Genomic DNA, 17,298 nt, shown 5'->3' with positions numbered 1-17,298 from the left:
TTCAAAGATTAAACCTATGCATATGTATAGATTTAAATTTATTAAAAGACTAGCGGCTACGCCCCTAGAGGCCTCTAGGTGCATTTGAACGGAAGAGGAGTGGGATATGGCGACCCCTCCTTTAAATAGTAGTTTTGAAAAGAAAAAGTTTTAAACTAAATATCACTTTGACAATAGATTTATTGGTATAGATGGAATGACCGATGGAAAAATAGGCATACATATTTAAAAATCAGACGCACCTAAGTTAAAGCAAAATGGCGTTACTACAATCACTCAAATTTTAGATCAAATTATAAATGTGTTAGAATGATGCAGAGATAGATGGGACATTGAGGAGTTTATTACACTAGTCCCCAAAGTTTCGTGATAGGATTTTCTTAATTATTGGCTTAACAATTTTGGGGACTTTGACAGAATTTTGATTAGGTTGACTCATTAAGTTGGGTGGCCAAACTTTTCAACTGATAATTATAATATACAGAAGGTATAAATTTGTGTATCATCATTGCGGAAGTACATTAATTGATCTGACATTATCTTATCCCTTTAGATCCCTGATCATATAATGTATTTTTTGCCTGAATTGTTTAATTTCAGATGACTAGAATATAAATAAAAATGACAAGTGAAGTTTTACTAGCAGACCAGTTCTATATAACTGGTACTATCAATGAGAAACTGGTTCAGTTACAACTATTTAAAGACAGGTATCTAATCTATCCATCAATGTATATCTTTATTTACCTATCTGTTATCGGTTCAGTTACAACTATTTAAGGACAGGTATACATTTATCTATCCATCTATTTTTCTGTCTGTCTATCTATCTGTCTATCTATCTGTCTATCTATCTGTCTATCTATCTGTCTATCAATCTGTCTATCTATCTATCTGTCTATCTATTTATATATCTGTTCTATATTACTGGTACCATCAATGAGAAATTGGTTCAGATGCAATTATTTAAAGACAGGTATATATTTATCTATTTATCTATCTATCTGTCTATCTATTTATATATCTGTTCTATATTACTGGTACCATCAATGAGAAATTGGTTCAGTTACAACTATTTAAAGACAGGTATCTATCCATCAATGTATATCTTTATTTACCTATCTGTCTATCTATTTATCTATCTGATATATGTAACTAGTACAACTATTTAAAGACAGGTATACATTTATCTATCTGTCTAACTCTCTGTTTATCATCTTTTTATATCTATCTGTCTATCTATTTTTCCTAACATCAGTTTTATTGGTTTCTAATAAAAGATTTTATTTTAGGATTCAAATCAGCCCACCTGAAGAGAATATATCTGATAGCAGTGATGTTACAATTATAATATTAAAAGATATTTTGGGCATTCATGCAACTGAAGCAAGGTATATCTATCTATCTAATCATCTGTATATCTACCTATCTCTCTATCTATCTATATACATATATCCATCCATCTATTATAGCATTGATGTTACAATTATAATATTAAAAGATTTTTTGTGCATTCATGCAACTCAAGAAAGGTATATCTATCTATCTATCTTTCTTTTTATTGATTTATCTATCAATTAATCTCGTAACTTTCCCTCATTTCAATCATCAAGCCAAACACTTCATCTAATAAATTCAAATCGATATATTATTACTTGGATGTTGCAATAGATTTTTTGTAATAAAAAGATATTCGCACCTGGCTAAATTACGATACCCCCCATCCATCCCCTTTACCTTTCTTACTGGATGAACGAACTGAATAATAAATGTAGTCTGTTTTCTCTGTCAATATATCCACGTATTTTATATCCATATCTATAGATCTACCTACCCAACTGTCTACCTATTGATTTATCTCTGTATTATTCTATGTTTATAGGTCAGAAACAGATAAATTTGCCTACACAAGTTTTCCAAATTACCTCCAGATTTTCTGGTATCCCCAGGTTAGTCAAAGTTAATGGCAATAAATCACAATTTATGACTGGTGAAGTGTTAAGGGCTGACATTATAGAGTAAGATGTTTTTATATTATCAAAATAATGTCACAAAATAAAAGTTATCTAGCTATTTTCTATGTTTAATAACTTTATCTATTGATTGCATGATCTTTAAAAGGAAGCCATAACTGTGCATTTTTATTTTAATTGTGCCTGCTTATACATCAAGGTATTGCCCTAATAGTACTTTTATTGTCATTCAATTGGTATAGCAGAAAATATAAGCATTGTATTCCATTGCTCTCGTCGCGTAATTTAATTACAATCAAAATATATATATTACAATTACATATATTTCCCACAAAGAACCTTGTTGAGCACAGATAACCCCCCCTCTTTCTTTGCTTAATTTAAACAAATGAATACAAGGGGGAGGAAGGGGGTTTATTTTTTAATTTGTTTGTTTATAGTTAGGTTATATTGGGTACGAGGTAGAATACCGCAGGGTTAGGTATAGGACTAAAACAACAATCCCCCCCCCATATTTTTTTTTTTAAATTTGAGGATGGGTTGTATCGTTGCTCAACAGGTATTAGTGTAAAAGCAACTTTTATTTTTAGATGGACGTAGAAAAAGATGGGAAGATACTATTTAAATTTAGAAGACGGCACATTGTTCTCAGGTAAGAATAGCTATTTATTGCATCGTATTATAGACAGCTTTTCGCGTATATTAAAATAAAAAATATAAGATTAAAACCTAATTTGTAAGGCCCGAATTTCCAAGGCCTGGGTTAACAAAACTTGTATTAATTTCATGGTATTCAAATATTTGTGGAAAATTGTTTGTAATACGATGCTATACATAATTTTTCAGTATGGCTAACAACCTATTCTAATCCAACGGATATTAATCGGTTTCGAAGCCATACTGGAAACGTTTATAAATATTCTAGTGGAGTAAATTTGTTGTTCTAATGACTTTTCCCCTTGGTTCAGCCATTATTGAATTTTTTACTACAAACAAACGAGCATCCTGTTACTTTTGTCGAACGATATATCATTTGACATTAAAACTGAAAAGCATTAGAAATTAGAATGAATTTTTAAGGGATGATAACTACAGCTGAAGATTGGTTACTAGTTTGAATCATTTTTTCAGGAAAAAATATTATTAACAATGATTTTCATTTTTCTTTGTGATAAACATTTTGTTGTTCATTGACTTTACTAATGGGTTACTTGCAACTCATGCCATGCATTACAGACAGGGGGGGCCGGGGGGGGGGTGTAAATGGGTGGTTTATCTGTAGCTTAAGATCTTGCTAACCGCTGGACTGATATGGTTCTCCTTTAAAACAGGGCATTTTATAGGTTCAGGAATATTAGCAATAAAACTAAAATAAAAAGTTGAAAGTCGACTTATACCTATCCCTCAAGTGCCCCTAGTGGTCTTTAAGGGCGTAGCCGTTTTTTATAAACTATTTCTTATTTGTTATGCTTAATTGTCATTCCTATGACGATTAGACAACACATCTATATTCGCCTCTTAAAGTGATAGTACGTCTTTTAAAAGCCTGTATAAGTGTACTAAATATTAGTACTAATAAATGGTCATCAAAAAACAAAATTAGTGTACCATTAAATGCATTTTTTTGAAGATCCTTGTCATAACTGGTTAAACCATGTTTTCTGTTTTTAGGTTAAGCCTAGATTGAACTAGTGAAATAATACTATTTGGTTCACTAGCGGCTTCCCCCCTAGAAGCCTTTAGGGGACTTAAGGTGTGGAAGGAAGTTTATACCCTTTCATATTTTTAATTTTTGTTAATTTTTTTTAGTGGGGTCATTTTTTAGAGGCAATTTCTCTTAGGGTGGTGGTGGTACCTTCACCAAGATAATCTAGCCATTCCCAGGACTTTTGCGAAGCTATTTTGTAAAGGAGAATCATTTGGGTTCAGCGGTTAGCAAGACAACCTGTTACTTTTATACAAGCATACTAATTATCTATTATTATTATTATTATTATATATAAGACAACTAGCAAATTTTTTGCGGTCCCTTAATGTACAATTTAACCTAATTTAGTTAATATTTTACGTGATTTTAGCCATTCTTCACTTTTTTCATTTTTCTAAGTCTCTTATTTTTATTACAACACTACAATTTGTTTGACTATATATAAATTTTTGTGCTTCGCTACGTATGGATGCTGCCATCCTTGTAAATCTAATTTCAAAATATTACTTTAAAATACTGGTTTATAATGTCAAAATATGATTTTTTAAGAAATAAATCCTTGGGTAAAATTTGCAAGAACGCGATTGCGTTGCACTTGCCGTGGAATTTTGGGTTTGGCACATTTTTTGCAAAAATTTGCAATCAGTTGCGCATTTTTAAACCAGCCTGATTAACTTTTTTTATTTGGAAAAGAACCCCTTTTTTAAAGCGAAGCTTATTTTCTATAATTAGGGTTGGTCCGTCCGAACGTCCTTACGTAACGGTTAGCTCTTTTCGTTAATTTAGGCATGTCAGATTTGTCCTATCGATTTAAAACTTTGCATGGGGATTCATGTAGTACTATTTCTTTTGTTGTGTTTTAGTACCTTAAAACCGACTTAATTTAAAAAAAAAACTTAAATTACTTAAAAAATAAGAGGTCTACAAAAAAACGATTGCATATCTAAATTCTATGGAAAATTTTACATCTACTTCTTACTAAAAACACCGACTAGCTATAAAAATAAAAGTAAAGACGCCTTCTTCAATTACAATTTTGTAAAAACTTAATATTAAGTTTATTCAGTTCTGGCACTCTACAATTGTCAGTTCGTTTGTCCTTCAATTTCAGAGCTTCGCTTTTATGGATGTTGTCATCCTTGTTTTATTTTGAAAAGAACCCTTTTTAGTGTACTACTATGTATTTTTATAAATTGTAAGTTTTTTTCATAGAGAAAAAAATAAAAGAGAGGAATCGAAGCAACTAGAAGACGAAAATAGGCAGTGGGCCTAGAGGCCTACTCAGCGCTGTTGCCGCGCTAAATTTTATAGCTATTCCACTACTTTTCAAATGGGAGGATTAAAACTTATAAAAAAAAATATTTTTTTACTTTTTACTATTTCCATGTTTAGGGCAAGACTATTAGATTAGATATTTTCGTTTTAATGTTTTAATTAAAAATTACATAGAATTTTATTTTTATTCTAAAAAATTTGTGCATGAAAGATGAATCCTTCCATTTCTAAAAAGGGGGAAATTTTTCTCATAATGAACATTCAGCTGATTCTGACCGCCCACGGCTGTTTGCTAAATATCGCTTTTCTTTTTATTCACATTATTATTTATGATTGAGATACAAAAAGCCCTGGGTGGCTTTTGATTTTCGTCTGCTAAATTTTCTTTACAAATTTAGGGATGGGGAAGTAGTATTTTACCATGAAAAGGGGGTGTGTATTCATCCTCTTATCCTTTTTCCTTATGTTTTTTTCTAGATTTTACTAGAACTAAATGGTTAAACCAATTTTTACTTCTTAATCTTATATTTTTAAAGCATATTCTCATAAGGGGGTCCTTTGACCACATTATTCTAAGGCCTTTATTTGAACTAGTAAGAGGATAGCTCTTATCATTAATCTAGGAATTTTTACGCTTCACAGGATGATTCCTGTAGCAGTTTGGTATAGTTAAAGAGCGTAGCAACTATAACATTATTAATATAATGTTGAATATTCAATGTTTTTATAATCTGATTTGCTGAGGTTCACTTTTATGATTGTTTTTTTAAGCCATTACAAATACTACTAAAAAGTAAAGATTCTTTTTTTACTGACAATTCTATCATTAAAGAGAGGAGGGTGGTTTTTTTGAAGCGCAATTATCAAAGTTGTGGGAACTTTTCTACATTTATTTTACATAATAGTACGTTGTTACGTTGTTTTAATAAAATGAACGAGAAATTTTACTTTCTTCTTTAACGATGATTAACAAAATTAACCCTTCATGATATTGTAATTATTGGTTGAAAAGGTTGGACACCTTTTTTAAAAACAAATCATGATTTACTAAATATTTTGAAAACTTAAGGAACCAGTGTAATTTACAGTCCATTACTCCCTACCTCCATTATTTACTTAAAATGTTTAGCAACTCTATAAAAGTAATTATTATTTTATTTCAGTTTGAACACAGATTTGAATCTAAATGGACAGGCTACAACCAGGAATAAATCAAATATTATTATTTTATTATCTATTTAACTGATATAAATATCTGTTAATTTGGTGATAGTTACCAAATAGATTGAGATTGTACACAAGTCTAAAAAGTACAAAGGTTATAACTGCTCCTACAATTACATATCAGTACAAATTAAAAAAAATATTATAGAATATAAACTGTACTAAATCTATCAATAAAATTTGTTTCTTCATCTAAAATTTTAAACATTTAAATATTAAAAATATAAAATTTCTAAAATTTGTTCAATTAAAAAAAAATACAAAAAGTTTGCCATTTTAGATGTTGGAATAAAACAAGAATACTGAATAACATTATCCACTACATGATTTTAAAAGAAAAAGATAAAAGACATAATAATAGAAGATTATGGCCGAAATAGTGGCAGACAAAAAATATCTTAAAAATCACATTTCCCCAATTGCGTTACGGACTGATTGACGGACTGACAGAGTAAAATATAGAGTAGCTTCGCTACTTTAAATTCCTTAGTTTATTTTATTAAGACGTATATAAGAGGACGTCATTTCTTACGTAGTTTTTAGTAGCGAAGCTACTCTATAATTCACAATGTTCGTCCGTCCGTCTGTCCGTCTGTCCGTCTGTCCGTCTGTCCGTCCGTCTGTCCGTCCGTCTGTCCGTCCGTCCGTCCGTCCGTAATTAATGAATTGGGGGAAACGTGATTTTCTCGGCTCCTATAAAAGACAGAGAGCTGAAATTTTTTGACAACATTCCCATCATTGAGATGCACAATTAAGTAACAAACATCGATGGCGGTCGGACTGCTTTTTTAGCAGGTTTTAGGCTATTTTTTATATTTTCCAAATTTTCTCCATATCTTTGGTGTTCATGGTCCGATTTTCAAAATTTTTTGAGTTAAAGATATCAAAATTTAATTTCCCGTCATTTAAAGAAAACAATAATGACGGTCAGACTGCCTTTTTGCAGGTTTTTGGCTATTTTTATATTTTTCACATTTTTCCCCATATCTTTGGTGTTTATGGTCCGATTTTCGAAATTTTTTCAGTTAAAGATATCAAAATTAAATTTCCTGTCGTTTGAAGAAAACAACAATGACAGTCAGACTGCCTTTTTGCAGGTTTTAGGCTATTTTTATATTTTTCACATTTTTACCCATATTTTTGGTGTTTATGGTCCAATTTTCAAAAATTTTTCAATTAAAGATATTAAAATTAAATTTCTGGCGTTTTAAGAAAAGAAACGATGGCGGCCAAACTGCCTTTTAGCAGGTTTTTGGCTATTTTTATATGTTTGACATATTTCCCCATATTTTTGGTATTTTTGGTCCAATTTATAAACTTTTTTGCATTAACAGTTTCAAATTTTTTTCCCCATTGTTATGTGCATCTAGTATGTAATTTACTTTAACAGTCTTCATCATACAAAATAAAACAAGGTTTCATTTTATTTTCTCCAATAAATCTATTCTTGATTTTAATAAATACACTTTAAATCTACTTCTACGTATTCCAATCCACAATTTTTTGTGCTTCGCTACTTATGGATGTTGTCATCCTTGTTAATCTTTTATTCTAGTTATTTGTAAACAAATGTTGTTTTTCAAAACAAAAAAAATAATAGTTTTGGGAAGATTAGATTTCCATTTGCATAATAGTTATTTATTTGTTTTCTACAAGCATCTATGGACTTTGAATCAAAGGGGGGGGGGGGGAAGGGGGCATAAACTAGCCTAAAGCCATCCACAGGCTCAAATTGGAAATTAGAGTAGCCTAAAACCTTCCTAGAACCTAATATAGAGAACTATAATTGGTTTATTGGTTAGCCAGATCAGAACAGAATACACTGCGAATTTTAAAAGAAAAAAAGTTGACCCTCAAAATTTCACCTTAAAGTGACACTTTTCTAATAGTTTATAGTCCACTAACTCATAAGCAGTAAGAATTCAAATCCATTAAGTCCCTTCTAACGAGATATTGGCAACTTTTTGCACACATTTTTGCAAACGGCAATTATTTCCTTTATTTGAAGTTTTGGATAATAACATTTTCATAAAAGTTTTCAGTAATAATCATTTAAGATCCATTGTTGAGAAAAAATAACTGAAAAAATGTGTTTCCATGCAAAATAAGCTTAAAATCTAATGATTTTAAATATTTGCGATTTAATGGTAAAAAAGAATATTTTTTTCTTTTTGATAGCCTGAATATGTTTAATTTTGTTTTTTTATATAATCTATTCTTTGAATAGACATGCATATTCTTGCAGATTTTAAAAAAAATTTAAAAAATCAAAAATCGAAATTAATCAAAATTTATCTATAGCCTTTGAAAAATACTTTTGATATTTTTAACCTATATAATCAATAAAATCAATGAAAAATAAAAAAGTTTTATAAAACAAACTTTTGGAAAAGGTTTAAGATAACTTCATAAAATTAGCATTTAAGTAGGATATTTTTCTTGTCTATTTTAAAAATGCAAATTAAACATAGTTAACGAATATTTAATTAGCAAGAATAGTAATAGAATATTTCAATAACTACTTAAACCTTTTTGTGGCTATGTTATTTCTTTAAACAGAAAATCTATTTTGTCAGAATTATAAAAATAATGAAATATTTTCAAACAAGCTTGCAAAATAAACGTAATTTTATCAAACTTCCTCACAGTTTTTAGAAGATATTGTTGTAAAATATTAATTATTAAAATAAAATCTTTAATTTACAATGTTTAAAACACCTAAAAGTAAATTCTAAGCAAAATTAGATTTATTCTCTAGATTTAGAGTAGCTGCGCTACTTAAAAAAAACATCTAGTATTGAAACCTACAGCTGATCAAAAATCAATAGTCATAAATTGGTGGTTTACAGATATCTAAACATATATATACACCTTACAGATTTATTTTTAAGATGGAATGTAAAGTATATTATACGAGATGTCATTTAGTCAAATTTTAAACAAAATAATTTTCATTAATTCATTAACAAAAAATAATGTTATAAATTTAAACTCACAAAGAGACTATTGTGTATTTTATTATCATGTTCTTTCTGCAATCTGATTCAAAACAAATTTTTTCTCTCATTCAAGTCAGGGATGAGTTTAGTACCAAAAAAAATAAAACAAGTTGAAATACTTTTAATTTAATTTGATATTATTGTATAATATTTTCTTTTATATATAATTTAAGAAATATATTTATAAAATATTTACCTGTCATAAAGACGACATATAAAAACAACATCCTTATAAGGAAATTAAAATCTATTTTCAAAATTTCAAATTCATTTTATGCTTAAGAAGGGACGAGAAGGAATTGAAATTCAACATTAACTTGTTATTTTGCTTGTATATTTATCATATTTGTTTACAGTTTATTGGTAAAGTTTGGTAATACTTTATTTCGAGTCTATCATGCAGTGAATAGACAAATATAAGAACTTCACTAATTTTTAAAAATGAATATCCTTTTTTATTCTTTTGTCCTAATTTGTTTTATTTACTCCTTATTATCTTTCGATCATTCTTTATATTTATTTTTGCTTTCTACATATCGCTCTTTATTAAACTTGTGGGTTCTAGCATATAGTGAGGGGCACTGTGGCTCAGTGGTAACACACTGAGCTACGGTGGTGAGAGTTCGAGTTCAATTCTCCATGTGTTGACTTAAATTTCTCATTCGCAATAATGATCACGTAACTCCCCTTGGTTGTGTTAGAAGGGGGATTATTGAGTAAGTTTGGATACTCAATAGTCAAGTACATAATACCAGTACTACCCTTATCCCAAGCTCCTCTGCGGAAAACGTCATTCATTACGGCGACTTAATTTGGGACACCTGCCATACTCGGCGAGGGTTAGGTAATAATGAGTAGCTCTCATGAGACAGCGGGTCAAGTCATAATGTGCTTGAACGTGGAGCTTGATAGCCCTAGTGGCTAGACAAAAGTGCCTCAGCCTACTGCATGACTACTTAGGCCCAAACCCTAAGAAACTATGGCTAATCAATCAATCAAAGCATATAGTGGAGGAAGCGGAGTAAAATAGCCTAAAACTATACAAATACTTTATTTAAAGATTGAACCCCCATCCCCCTGCTTTTAATTTTTTTCTGTAGGTTGAAGGAAGTTTTAAAGGTTTGGGGGTTGTGCTAACCCCCCCCCCCCCCTCCTTTTGAAAAAAAGCTCTAAACCATAACCAAAGGTATGTTCATTTAAAAATATAGCCCGGTTGGGCAGTTTACAAGATCTTGAACATCAGACAGACATACTATCAGTTGGTTAATTGATCATATGAAAAATAGACAAGCACATTTACAAGCAGACATCGTTCTACTTTGTATTAAAGATGTTTTTAATGTATTTTTTGATAAAAAGTTTAAATGTACTTGTAAAATACACAAATTCAACTTTTTATCTCTTATACAAATTCTGTACGGTAGAATGTGGCTATTTGGGACAATGTATATTAATCGAGGTTGCACCTGATTTTCATGTAGCTGGCTAAAACAACGATACCTTCCATCTACTCCCTTTGCCTCATTCCCTCTCAAACTACTGGATGAACGAACTTTCCAATACATGATGTCTATGTTAGCAACCTAAATATACGACAATTTTTTTTTTCCTGTCGTAATATCCACTAAAATTCTATATCCATTTTAACAAGTTAATATTTTCTGAATTGTTTAAATTTACCTTCCACATTACAAAGTTCACCTTTTTAAGGATTTTTATGATATATGTCATTATATGATAATACATTAACAGCATATTTTTGCTCTGTTCCAAGTTGAAATCCTAATGTTCTAATGTTATACTTTTTAAAGATTTATTTATTTTACAGGACAATTATGTTCTTAGGAAGCATAAAAAGGACAAAATACCAAAATGGATTTGTAAGAAGTAATCTAAAGTTTTTTTTGTGTGATCTTTGAGATGTAGCTAGCAACTGTAATGATTTAATTCTTCATTTTAGAATTAAAGATGCTTCGATCTTAAGGCTAGAGACAAAGACACTAGACCTTATATAAAGTAAACAGGATGTATGTATGTACAAAATGATTTCGCTAACCACTGGACCGATATGGCTCTCATCTACAGTTCTAGGAAAGATTTTAAGGCGAGGTTAATACCACACCAGGGGCGTCCAAGCTTTTTTTTGGGGGGGGGGGGGTAAAATGAAAAAAAAATTGGGGGGGGGGGGTAATCGCCCCATTACCCACCCCCCCCCCCCTTGGACGTCTATGCACCACACCCCCAAAATAAATCGCCCTTTGCAAATATACAATGGACATACATTCATTATATAGTAGCTTCGCTACAAACAGAAAAATGTGGCCTAATAATCTATTTGTTTACAATGCTACATAATAATCAAACAAAAATAAAATAATAAATATTTTCTCTTATCATTGTTGTTTGTGAATATATGTACATATAGTCTAGTTATTTAATTAAACGTGTTTTGCAGGATTAAGATGGATAAAGGATAAGACATTGATAAAAATACCCAATTATGATGTGCAAAATCACCCTTTCTCGATATTAAAATTATTGGTTGAAAAGTTTGAGACACTTTTTGTTTGAAACAACCAATAAAAATTGTGAAATAGTACCATATTGTTTTAGCCAATTAATGAGAATGCATACTTATAAGCTTTGGGAACTACATAGTATCATTTACAGCCTAATGTCAATTCCCTTTCTTAAGCCATTTTAGTTATTTTAATAAACACAGAATATTTATATTAGAATGACTTATTTTTTATTCATATTCCTTTAAATCTGTGTGTACATTCTATTCACTAAAATTTTTATCAAACAAATGAACTGATTAAAAATTCAAAAGTTTGTGGTGCCATACTTTCTGCCAAAATTTCACAACTGCAACTGATTTGCAATATGCATACTTTTTTTTCAAATTTTTATTGGATAATCATTATTTAGGATGTATATCAATTTATAAGCCATTGTCTAATCCCATTAGATCCCTGGCAAAACTAAAGAAAATTTATTCGGCAGTGATAGCACCCTTGAATATTAAAATTTGTATGGCCAATCATACTTTTATTTGTTTGTTTAAACTTGCTATTCAAATGCACACTATAACCTTTAGTATATCTAGGACCTTAAGGGATAAGATAAAGAACAAAAGATGCACCCCCAATTTTAATAAACTATCTGTCTGTCTGTCTATATATCTGTCTATCTATATGTATATCAATCTGTCTTTATACCTTCTGTTTATCTTTCTGTCTATCTATCTATTTGTCTATCTATCTATCTGTCTATCTATCTATCTATCTGTCCATCTATATTTCAAAATATATGTCTATTTATATGTTCATGTAATTGTCTTATCTATCTGTCTATTTATCTGTCTTTCTATCTGTCTTTCTATCTGTCTATCTATCTGTATATTTACCTGTCTATTCATATGTATGTCTATCTATCTAACAAAATATCTAACTATCTAGGTATCTATTTTACTATCCATCTGTCTATCTATCTATCTATCTGTCTATCCTTCTATCTGTCTAAATAATAATAATTTGATATATAGCGGGCACAGACTAAACCTCTGGGTAAAACATGTAAGGTATTGTGCTGAAGGTCTTCCTCTTGTCATCTATCTATCTAACTATCTATATGTCCGTCTATCTATCTACCTATCTATATGATAATAATTTGATATATAGCGGGCACAGACTAAACCTATGGGTAAAACATGTAAGGTATTGTGCTGAAGGCCTACCCTCTTGCCATCTATCTATCTACCTATCTATATGTCCATCAGTCTATCTATATAATAATAATTTGATATATAGTGGGCACAGACTAAACCTCTGGGTAAAACATGTAAGGTATTGTGCTGAAGGCCTACCCTCTTGTCATCTATCTATCTACCTATCTATATGTCCATCAGTCTATCTATCTACCTATCTATATGATAATAATTTGATATATAGCGGGCACAGACTAAACCTCTGGGTAAAACATGTAAGGTATTGTGCTGAAGGCCTACCCTCTTGCCATCTATCTATCTAGCTACTCATCTATATGTCCATCTATATATCTATAAAATAATAATTTGATATATAGCGGGCACAGACTAAACCTCTGGGTAAAACATATAAGGTATTGTGCTGAAGGCCTACCCTCTTCTCATCTATCTATATGTCCATCAGTCTATCTGTCTATCTATCTATATAATAATAATTTGATATATAGTGGGCACAGACTAAACCTCTGGGTAAAACATGTAAGGTATTGTGCTGAAGGCCTACCCTCTTCTCATCTATCTATCTACCTATCAGTATCTATATGTCCATCAGTCTATCTATCTACCTATCTATATAATAATAATTTGATATATAGCGGACACAGACTAAACCTCTGGGTAAAACATGTAAGGTATTGTGCTGAAGGCCTACCCTCTTCTCATCTATCTATTTATCTATCTATATGTTCATCTGTCTGTCTGTCTGTCTGTCTATCTATCTATCTATCTATCTATATGGTAATAATTTGATATATAGCGGGCACAGACTAAACATCTGGGTAAAACATGCAAGGTATTGTGCTGAAGGTCTTCCTCTTACCATCTATCTATCTATATGTTAATCAGTCTATCTATCTATCTGTTTATTCATCTATCTATCTGTCCATCTTTCTATCTGTCTATATAGTAATAATTTGATATATAGCGGTCGCGGACACAGACTAAACCTCTGGGTAAAACATGTAATTAAGGTATTGTGCTGAAGGTCTTCCTTTGTCATCTATCTATCTAACTATCTATATGTCCATCTATCTATCTATCTATATAATAATAATTTGATATATAGCGGACACAGACTAAATCTCTGGGTAAAACTTGTAATATATTGTACTGAAGGTCTTCCTTTGTCATCTATCTATCTAACTATCTATATGTCCATCTATCTACCTATCTATATAATAATAATTTGATATATAGCGGGCACAGACTAAATCTCTGGGTAAAACATGTAATATATTGTGCTGAAGGTCTTCCTTTGTCATCTATCTATCTAACTATCTATATGTCCATCTATCTACCTATCTATATAATAATAATTTGATATATAGCGGGCACAGACTAAACCTCTGGGTAAAACATGTAAGGTATTGTGCTGAAGGTCTTCCATTGATTTGTATAGGTAAGATACATATTTAGATAATTTGGTAAAATTTTATTAAGTGACTTTGTTTTTGGTTTACTACCTTTTCAATAAGCAATATATATTTATTTGGTAGACGTACCAGCTATTTATGTACTCTGATAAAGTGATGTTCACAGCTGTTTAAAATAACGATTCCCCTCGGGCCCTCATCCATCCCATTTACCCCATCCCATTTCCTCCAACTAGATGAACGAACTGACTAATCAATGAGGTCCAAATTAGCAAAATGACGACAAATTTTCCTTCATCAATACATCCACGTATTCTATTTATAACCCTTTTTGTCAACATTCTCATTGATGACCGGAACAATTTTATCATAAAATGTCCTGTCCCTATATACTTATAATCAATCAATCCATAATCTTTATTTATTTTAGAAAAAATCTACCAGTACACCTCCCCAAAAGAGAAGCCAATCCTATTCCTGCTGAACCCCAAAGCCGGCCAAGGAAAAAATGATTATTAACTTTTAAGAATGAAATATAAATAATTTTTTAAGCTAAACTTTTCTATAACAGTTTAGGTCCGTACGTCCATAACAAATAATTCTTAATTTAAACATGTTAGAATTGTCCTATCGATTTCAAAATTAGCATGATTAGGTACGATTTATAATAAGCAGCAAATCTAAAATTTAAGACTCATGTAAAGATCATAAAAAACTTTAATTATAAGTTGATAATTTATTTTAAAATTAGGGAAGGGAGAATCAATATTTTGGAGGGCGGTTGCTCCCTATATGAGGGAGGCGGGAAAACCCTTTGAGCTAAAATTAACAGAGAGACCTAACCATGCAAGGTATAGATTGATTGATAGATGGAGAAAAGGAAAGATATTTAGCTATGTAGATGGATAGATAAATTAATAGATTGATTGAGATGTAGGTGGAATAGATAGATTAATGGATGGATAAATAGATAGATAAAAATAATGAGCTGAAAGAGAGACGTAATCATTAAAGGCAGATGGATAGGTGGATGGTAAAGTAGATATTTAGATAATAGGTAAATAGCAAATTTTTGTTTAAATCTATAGAAATTGTTATAACTTTTTGATATATTAGTTTATTTCTTTAATCATTTAAATTACTAGCGCCAACGTCCCTAGAGGCCTCTAGGGACAATAAAGGGAATGTTGGGTAGGGGAAGTTGACCATTAACTCTCAATTTTAGTTCTAAAAAGGAATAATAAAGATTATGTTTTCTTTGTTTTTTAGGGGTGGGGGCATTTTTCCCCTGGGGCTATTTCTCTTGCGAGGGCGAATATTCACTCCCCCAAAACAGTTATAAACCTTCCCTGGACTTATAAGAGTCTTATCTGTAAAGGAGATCCATATCAGTACAGCAGTTAGTAAGATCTTTCGCTACAGACAAAAAAAACATACTACTTAATATATTAGGATTTAATTTCTTTTTATTTAGAGAGTATATGGGTACAGAAAGTCTTCTCAAATGGAAAGCAGTAATTGCAGTTTCAGGTATAATTATTGTGATACATCCTCACATAAAATTATGTCTGTCAGTGTGTTATGCTTTTTAAGATATGAAATATGGAAGAGTAAAGCTTCCTATTGGTTCATGGAAGCATATATAATTGATATTTGTATGTACATCCTTAATAATTGTAAATTAATTTACCCCTTATGTAGACTAAATCATTGGTGAAAAAGATTTTTTTTTCTTACCGAATTTTAAAAATTAGTACAAATTATATTCTAGTTTTTTTTATATGTAGTTTATTCAAAGTAGGGCCAGTCTGCCTGTTTTAGCCGTTTTATAGATTTCAAAACAAGGGGTTAGAAATATTTCTTTAAACAGAATCTCAACTTTTCTTAGGGGATGGTTTGTTGTATGAAATGATCAACGGATTGCATGAGAGGCCGGATTGGCGGGTGGCCTCCAAAACTCCAATTGGTATTATCCCAGCTGGCAGCGGTAACGGTTTAGCCAGGTATTAATACATAGATAGATAGATAGATTGATCAATAGATAGATAGATTGGCGGTTGGCCTCTAAAACTCCTATTGGTATTATTCAAGCTGGCAGCGGTAACGGTTTAGCCAGGTATTAATAGATAGATAGATAGGTTAATTGATAGATAGATAGATTGGCGGGTGGCCTACAAAACTCCTATTGGTATTATTCCAGCTGGCAGCGGTAACGGTTTAGCCAGGTATTAATGAATAGATAGGTAGATAGCTTAATTTATAGATAGATAGATAGATTGGAAAGTGGCCTCTAAAGCTCCTATTGGTATTATTCCAGCTGGCAGCGGTAATGGTTTAGCCAGGTATTTATACATAGATAGATAGATTGATTAATTGATAGATAGATAGATACATAGATAGATTGATAGATAAATAGACAGATTAACTGATAGATAGATTGGCGGGTGGCCTCCAAAGCTCCTATTGGTATTATTCAAGCTGGCAGCGGTAACGGTTTAGCCAGGTATTCATACTTAGATAGATAGATAGCTTAATTGATAGATAGATAGATTGGCGGGTGGCCTCAAAAACTTCCATATTGGTATTATTCCAGCTGGCAGCGGTAATGGTTTAGCCAGGTATTGATACATAGATAGATAGATTGATTAATTTATAGATAGATAGATAGATAGGAGGGTGGCCTCTAAAACTCCAATTGGTATTATTCCAGCTGGCAGCGGTAAGGGTTTAGCCAGGTATTCATACTTAGATAGATATATAGCTTAATTGATAGATAGATAGATTGGCGGGTGGCCTCCAAAACTCCTATTGGTATTATTCCAGCTGGCAGCGGTAACGGTTTAGCCAGGTATTCATACATAGATAGATAGATAGCTTAATTGATAGATAGATAGATTGGAAAGTGGCCTCTAAAGCTCCTATTGGTATTATTCCAGCTGGCAGCGGTAACGGTTTAGCCAGGTATTAATGAATAGATAGA

General features: G+C 31.2%; 1 protein-coding gene across 1 annotated transcript in view; it reads left to right on the top strand.

Annotated features, from left to right (window-relative positions):
* Positions 1-598: 598 nt before the first annotated feature.
* Positions 599-17,298, top strand: part of LOC145324651 (sphingosine kinase 1-like) — a 36,717-nt gene continuing 20,017 nt past the window's right edge. Inside the window, exons 1-10 of the mRNA XM_080167235.1 lie at positions 599-710; positions 1,293-1,391; positions 1,883-1,949; positions 2,564-2,625; positions 6,120-6,161; positions 14,274-14,344; positions 14,749-14,821; positions 15,071-15,169; positions 15,793-15,848; positions 16,207-16,321. Of these exons, the coding sequence (XP_080023361.1) occupies positions 622-710; positions 1,293-1,391; positions 1,883-1,949; positions 2,564-2,625; positions 6,120-6,161; positions 14,274-14,344; positions 14,749-14,821; positions 15,071-15,169; positions 15,793-15,848; positions 16,207-16,321 (773 nt within the window). The 5' untranslated portion in view covers positions 599-621. The remainder of the gene's footprint in view (positions 711-1,292; positions 1,392-1,882; positions 1,950-2,563; positions 2,626-6,119; positions 6,162-14,273; positions 14,345-14,748; positions 14,822-15,070; positions 15,170-15,792; positions 15,849-16,206; positions 16,322-17,298) is intronic.

The sequence above is a fragment of the Acartia tonsa genome, chromosome 7 (genome assembly GCF_053477335.1).
Source record: "Acartia tonsa isolate MP-2025a chromosome 7, ASM5347733v1, whole genome shotgun sequence".
NCBI classification, from domain to species: domain Eukaryota; kingdom Metazoa; phylum Arthropoda; class Copepoda; order Calanoida; family Acartiidae; genus Acartia; species Acartia tonsa.
Note: the sequence above shows the minus strand (reverse complement) of the source record. Positions and strands in the feature narration are given on the sequence as shown.